The 7,272-nt window shown below is 56.6% G+C and overlaps 1 protein-coding gene and 1 pseudogene across 1 annotated transcript in view; one reads left to right on the top strand and one right to left on the bottom strand.

The window, feature by feature from the left end:
- The window catches only part of ENKD1 (enkurin domain containing 1), a 9,965-nt gene extending 5,893 nt beyond the window's left edge, over positions 1-4,072 (top strand). Inside the window, exons 4-7 of the mRNA XM_010004371.1 lie at positions 1,083-1,244; positions 1,789-1,958; positions 3,256-3,392; positions 3,912-4,072. Of these exons, the coding sequence (XP_010002673.1) occupies positions 1,083-1,244; positions 1,789-1,958; positions 3,256-3,392; positions 3,912-4,072 (630 nt within the window). The remainder of the gene's footprint in view (positions 1-1,082; positions 1,245-1,788; positions 1,959-3,255; positions 3,393-3,911) is intronic.
- A 169-nt stretch (positions 4,073-4,241) lies between these two features.
- LOC104394745 overlaps positions 4,242-7,272 on the bottom strand; it is a 6,721-nt pseudogene continuing 3,690 nt past the window's right edge.

Raw genomic sequence — 7,272 nt, 5'->3', positions numbered from 1 at the left:
AAGCACCCTGTGCTCTGCTGACATGCTCCTGAGGTCACAGACTTCTTGGACTTCAAACCAGTCATGCTAGGTAAAGGTGCTTCTCAGTAACTTACCAGAAAGATCTGGGTCTCCTGGGTGCTGCTGAAACAAGACTGACCATCTTTGGAGCATCATATGAGGGCATTGCCTACCCTGGTCCTTACACCATGACTACTGATGGGACTGACCTGTCCCACCTCCCATCTGCAGGTCTGTCAAACTAAATGGGCCAGGTGACCAACAAGGGATCTGCCCTGAGGAGACCACAGTTCAGCTGAGAGAGCAGCCCAGGCCCAGGGATCCTGTGTGGGTCTGGAGGTTGTCCTGTTCCTGTCACTTCCAAGAGCAGATCAGTGTCCTCGATGCCTTTACCATAGGCTCACCCACTTGCCACAGCATCAACTTCCAGTATTCAGGGTTTGTTTGCACCAAGACTGTCTGAGATTGTTCCCAGGCCACCTGTTGGCCATCAAGTAGTGTGGCCTTGTGCCCATGCTAACCATGGCCTTTGAAGATGTCTTTCAGATGCAATCCCAGCCTCCCCAAGCTACAAGACTCCCAGCTCCTCTTCCTGTCTAGAGCAGCATAACCAGAGAGTTGGGGTGCTGAGCAGAGCAGCATCTGCTTCACATCAGCTTTGTGCCTCCCTGAGCCATATCACTCCACCTTTACATTGTCCCTGACTCTGGTTGGTGGTTCTGTTGGGTTCTCTGGTGTTGCTCTCCTTTCAAGCCTGCCAGATTAGTTGGCAAAGAAGGACTCTTTGCATGTGTATTTGATCCAAATGTGTGTTTCTGCAGATTTTTTCCCATTTTTTTAAAGCATTTATTTGCAAAGAGGAGTTGCCAGGTCTGGATTTGGTGCTGCAGGCAGTCTGCTTGGCCTTTGCTGGCTGGCTGCAGATTGTCTTCCTCCAGAAACTTCTGCCAAGTCATGGCAGGAAGAGTGTGTCTGCTGAAAACCAGTGGCTGAGCTTGTGGTTGACCACCCAAACTTCATCAGGCGGGTTTCTCTTGGCTCCAGCCTCTCTCTGCTAGTGTGAGTCTTCTTGCCTTCCCCAGGAGAGCTCCCCACCTCCAAATCCAGAGGCTGTGAAATTCCTGAGGGCTTACTCTCGCTGTGGCCCTGGGATCAAGCCGTGCAAACCGCTCTCCCCAAGGTCTGCCAGGACGAAAGCAGGGCCAGACACGGAGGCTCCAGAGGCTGTGGGTACTGAAACCAAGGTGAGTTGCACACTAACTGCATCCATCCCTGGGGTTTCTGGCACTTACCCCTTGCTCCTGCTTTGAACTCTTTGTTATGTTCTTCTAAAGCCTTGGATCAGGTGTGCTGTGTGAACAGGGAGAGCTGTAAATACCATTTCTGGCTGAAGGGAAGGGACAGGGCCTTGGTCACTGGGGTGGTGAGACGAGTGATCAAGGGTTTCTGATACTTCCCTCTGGCTTCCTGCTTGCTCATAGTTAATGAGGTCATGAAGTTCCCTTTGAAAATCCCACCTCCTCACCCCATGCAAAGCTACAGGCTTGGAAAGCTGCATGGTAGAGAATAATGTGGGGGTGCTGGCTGACAGCTTCTCAAGCCATGGCCGTGGCTTCTGCTGGTCCCTCTGACTGCAGAGATGGGTTGGGCTCAGGGGGTGCTTGTCCTGCCAGAGCTCACCTGCCATTCAGGAGCTTGCACAGTGCTTCTTCATCCCTTTTGGGGACTGGGTCAGCTGCCTGTTTGCGTGTGCTGAGCCAGGCCCTGCTGCTTCCTCTCCTCTTCCAGATGCACGTGGAGGGCAAGAGCATCGACTTCGTCAGGCACAACGCCCGCCAGGCCGGGCGGGCCCCGCTGCGCCGCTCCCAGTCCCTGCAGGCGCTGGCCCAACTGATGGAGCAGAAGCAGCGGGAGCAGGAGGAGTACAACACCAAGCAGAAGGGCCATGTCCCCCAGTAGTACGTATGCCCCTCTCTGGTCCCAGCACTTGCTGTGACAAGGCCACCTTACAGCATCGTTCTGGTTGGAAGAGACCTTTAAGATCATCCAGTCCAACCATTAACCCAACTCTGCTGGTGCTCACCTGTGTCCCTCAGCACCACATCTACACAGCTTTGAAACCCCTCCAGGGGTGGGGATTCAGTCATCTCCCGGGGCAGCCTGTGCCAGTGTTTAATGACCCTTTCAGTGAAGAAGTTTCTCCTAATATCCAATCTAAACCTCCTGTGGTGCAACTTGAGACCATTTCCTCTCATCCTGTCACTTGTTCCTTGGAAGAGGAAATCACTCCCCCCTGGCTCCAACCTCCTCTCAGGCAGTTGCAGAGCAGAAGGTCTCCCCTCAGCCTCTTTGTCTCCAGGCTGGACACCCCCAGCTCCTTCAGCTGCTCCTCCTTAGACTTGTGCTGCAGACCCAATGTCACCTCCCTTCACCATGTCCCCCAGCTTCTGTGCAGAAAGACATGGGGCTGGGGACAGGGGTGGGGGCTGGGGACAGAGGCACACTTGCTATATGCAAGCAGTGAGATTTGATGTGGCCTGGACAATAAATGCAATCCCTGCTGGTTTCTTGCTTGAATGAGCATCCTGTGGCCACTCTAACTGGGCACAGAGGGAATTTTGTCACCTTCTCCCTTCCTTGCTGCCATGATGCTGACATGGGGATGCTCTATGTGCTCTGGGAAATGTGCTCCTGCCCCATCATCAGCCTTGCTCCACGTGACGTGGCTTTGGGATCAGAAGGTCTGGTTTTGGAGGCAGCTAGCTGTCTCCATGAACGGTCACCCTTGGACCTACAGTCTGAGGAACATCTATCTGGTGACCTGCATTGAGTGAAACACAGTTCTTGTCCTGGGACACGGCTATGTCAGTCTTTTGGCTCTCTGCCATTCCCTGCCAGCATCCCTGGCTGGGAGCTGCATCATCCACCTTCATTCCCTCACTGGCCTACAGACGGTTTTGAGAGGACTCAGTGGCCTAGGCTAGAAGCAAGGAGCAGAGCCCTTGTCTCCAAGGAGCTCATATTGGCCTCAGTGCATGCCTTTTGGTCACCTCCACTGCTCATGGAGCCTGTTTGCTAGTTCCTGCGTGCGGGTTGCGTCCCTCCATGGTGAGGGTGGGTGCTGGCAGGGTGGGACTCTGTGGTCCTCAGCAGCACCATGGAGGTTTGAAGGGCTCCATTCCCAGCCCCTACCTGCCTCCCTGGGTGAGCTCCCCTTCCAGATGTGGTGACACATCCCTTCTTGTGCCTTGGCAGCCTGCTGGAGAGGAAGGAGCTGTGGCGCAGGCAGGTGGAGGAGCGGCTGCGGAACCTGCCAGACCCTGACACCCCACCTGGTCATGCCTTGATGCCGGAAAACCAGCGGCTGGAGACCCTTGGCAATCTGAAGCAGAGTAAGAGGAAAAGAAATGGGGAATTCCAGCTCAGAAAAACAGGTGATCCCAGGCAGGATTAGGGAGAGGGAAGTTCTGGGACACAAGTTCCTGCCACTTCCAAGAGTTGCCTGGATTAAGGCACGTAGCTGGGGTGCTGCAGCACTTGAGCTGCCTGCATGGGAAGAGCAAATCTCCTTCAGGCTGGTGGGACCTGCAGGTGACAGGACTGGCTCTCTGGAGCAGCCTTGTCCAGTGGGCCTGATGTTAGGGTTACTGTTGCTCTTAAAATGATAGAAAGATTTTGGTTGGAAGGGACCTTTGGAGGTCTCTAGACCAATCCTTGATTCTTCAAAGCTGCAGCAGGTCACTCAGATCCTCATCCAGCCAAGCTGCCAATAGAAGGATGGTTGTTCTCTCCAAGTCCTTGTTCCACTTCTACCACCGTTTTCATGGGTGAGGATGAGGTCACAGCATTAGGAAAAGGATTAATTTATGTCCTCTTATGAAGCTTTTTTTTTTTTTTTTTAAATTGTCCAGGCCAGGAGCAGCTGGTAAAGGACCTGGTGATGCTGCCAGTGCGCACGGACACCCTGAGCATGCAGAAGAGGCGGGTGGAGCTGGAGAGGAAGCTCTCCCAGATAGAGGAGGCCATCAAAATTTTCTCGAGGCCCAAAGTCTTTGTCAAGCTGGACTCCTGAGCTGGTGGGACTGAGTGTGTTGTGCTGTTCTGCATGAACAGCCTTCATCGCTGAGAAGGGACCATCATCACTTTGGGAGGGAAGGAGAGGAAGGGAAGTTCAGGACCCAGAGTCCCTGCAGTGTCCAACGTGCAGCTGGTATCTCTTGCTCACCCTCCAGTGCTGTGACTCATCCCTGGAAAAGGGGGGGAGATGCCCTAAGATACTCTGCTCTTTGGTCTGGAGAAGAGTTGTCTTTGTGCTGCTTCACTTCTCAGAGATCAGCTCTCTGCTATGGATCCATGGCATCACCTCTTAAATTCCTATTTTTTCCCTCTGCTAGAAGCTGGTAGGACATCTCCTATAGGGCTGTCAGTGGTGTTCCTTGCCCCTTTCTTTCTCTTGAGCTGAGCCATGGTCCTGGCTCATTCTAGGCACCTACAGGCTTGTCTGCACACAAACCTTGTGCTGTACATCTGTGTGTGTGCCTGGTCCTGAGCACTGACCCATCCTGCTCATCAGTCTCTGCACCCTCTCAGCCGCTCAGGGACAGCCTGGGGACAGAAAAGAGCTGCAGAGCTTCAGTCCTTTCTGCCCAGGGAAGAGCTGGGCTGGCTACAGGGGGATCTGGCAGATGTTTGGAGAAGTGTTTGGAGAAGCCTTTGTGGTCTGTGGGTAGGACTTGCTCCAATAAAACATTGTTTCCCTCTTGCAGAGTGTGTGGAGCTGCCAGGGGCTCAAGTGGTGATGGGCAGCACAAACCAGCAGCAGTGACACAGTGCAGGCAGGGGACAGATGTGGGTCACAGTCCTGCTTTCTGCAGGAGCCCGAGGTGGCCTGGGAGGTTGGGTTTCCCAGCTCTGTGGTGCTGGGACATGGTGGTAGACTCAGAGTGGAAAATGTGTGAAGTCCTGCCAGATCTTGGTCCACAGGCTGGCAGGACAAGGCTGGGCAGGTGCCATTGTGGGGGTGAGCTCCCTGCCTCCTTACCTTCAGATGCCACATGGGGACCTGTAACCTTTGCAGGGATCCTGCTTCATGAAGTGTAGAAAGATTTGGGCTAAAAGAATCTCTGGATGGCTGGGTCCATATACTGCTCAGCTCAGGGCCAGCCCCACAGTGTGGGGCCTTGTCTGCCTGAGTTGGGAAAATCTGGAAGAGTGGGGGTGGCAACACTGCCTGGCTGGGGCTTGGCCCCTTCAGGGGAAACACTTCATTTCCTTGAAGTCCCATCTAAACTTTCCTGGTTGCAGCCCGTGCCTGCTGCCCCATCTCCTCTGGCTGTGCGGGATGGGGATGCTGTGCATGGTGGTCCCAAGCCTGGTGGCATGGGGGGGTTACTCCATCCCCAGGCAAAATGTTGCTGCTGGGGATGTTGCTGGTGGGGGGTGTTGCTGGGCTCTCCAGCCCTGCCCGTGGCACCTGGAGCTCTGTGGCTCCCTGGGATGGTGGGAGCTGATGCTGCTGCCAACGCCCAGATAAGCTTTTAGCACTGGAGGGCTGGAGAAGGAGAGATGCCAACCAGGAAATCACCCCGTGCTCCCCGGGGCTGCCCTGGGGGCAGGCAGGCTGAGCTGGCTGGGTGGGAGCTCTGGGAGCAGCTGGGGGCACCACCCCGGGCACCTCTCTGCCCCAGCAAGTCCAGACGAACCAGCCCAGCTGTCTGCTCTGCCCTGCTCTGCTCTGCCTGGGCCCGGCAGCCAGCTGGGACTGTCACTCTGCTCAGGAGGGCTTCTGAGCAGCTCTCCCTGCCTGTCCCTGGAAGCAATGGGACCTGTCCCCCCATCCCTGATGAGGTGACCCTGGCTCTGCCACCTGCCAGGTGCACCCCTGTGCCTGCATCCAGAATCACCCACCCAAGCCCAGGAAGGGCGCCCAGCACCATCTGTTCTCACGTTCCATGGGGTTTATTTCCTGGGATAGCCCTTGTGCCATAGAGGGACGGGCACTGTGCTGGTGCCCTCCCTCCTTCTGAGCCCATATCCAGCTTGGGCAAAGGGGCTGGCAAAGTGGTGCCAGGTTGTGTCCTGCCTGCCCAGGCTGCTGCAGCAGAGAGTGTCACCAGTGGCCATGGTGGTGCCCAAGGCTGATGCTGCAGGAGGGGTGGTGAGAAGGGAAGCCACCATCAGGCCAGGCCTGTCCCCAGCCAGGACAGGAAGAGGAGATGCTGTCACCACCGTGGGACCTTCTGCTGAGGTGTTGCTCCATCGCTCCCTGCAGGCACAAAGGTGCTGGTTGGGGCTGGGCCAGGCCAGCAGCAAAGGCCAAAGCCACCAGCAGAGCAGCACTTGGGCGCCAGGACAGGGCACAGGGGGAGCTGGGAGCCCCAGTGAGCTGGGGGGTGGGTATGGTCCCATGAACTCTAGGCTGGACGAGCAGGGATGGAATGGTGCCACCCCCAGCAGCATTTACTGGGCCTGAGTGACAGCCCAGGTGGTGCTGCCAGCCCCAGTGCCACCCAGCTCTTTGCAGATGCCACCTGGCTGTCTCCTGCAGATGCCACCAGGGTGTCCCTTACATAGTGAGGGCACCACAGCAGGGACAAGGTAGGATCTGGGAGGCCAGGCAAGGCTCATTGTGTTGGGCTACCGTGGCTCACTGCCTAGAACACCCTTGACGAGTGGCCAGGGACATGCTAGGGACAAGGAGTCACCCCCACTTCTCCCCACAAGGGGCCTCGCTGGCATTGCCCAGCACAGCAGCGAAGCCTCAAGGTGCACCATGGTCAAGAGTCCCACCCCCCTTTGGTTCCGGGGTCCCCACCTGCTGTCCCTACCCACTGTCCCCTTCCTCCCAGGGGGACCACGGAGCTGGTGATGGGGTTCATGCTGGCCCAGGACAGAACAGGCCATGGCAGGTGGGACAGGGCAGGTGGGACAGGGCAGTGGGGCTGGTGGGGATACCCCTGCCCCACCCCGCAGCACAAGGGCTGTTTGCTGTCCTACCCCGCAGCTGCTGGGGTCCAGCAGTGACGTGAACCAGGGACCCAGGGGGAGCTTTCTAGAAAATGTTTTACTGTCCATTGCAATATATTAGTTGATGGTACGTATTTTGATAAAACAATTTAAAAAACCCACTTGGTTGGAAGGAGGGGGCGGGAGGTGAGGGGGCTCAGCGGGGCAGTACCAGGGGCCACAGGAGGGCTCAGGGGGACAGCAGCAGCCCCCTCCACCCCTGCCCGCTGGCCCCGGCATCACCCCCGTGCCCACGAGCAGCCCCGA

This window comes from Chaetura pelagica, unplaced genomic scaffold (genome assembly GCF_000747805.2).
Source record: "Chaetura pelagica isolate M959 unplaced genomic scaffold, ChaPel_1.0 scaffold379, whole genome shotgun sequence".
NCBI lineage: Eukaryota > Metazoa > Chordata > Aves > Apodiformes > Apodidae > Chaetura > Chaetura pelagica.
Note: the sequence above shows the minus strand (reverse complement) of the source record. Positions and strands in the feature narration are given on the sequence as shown.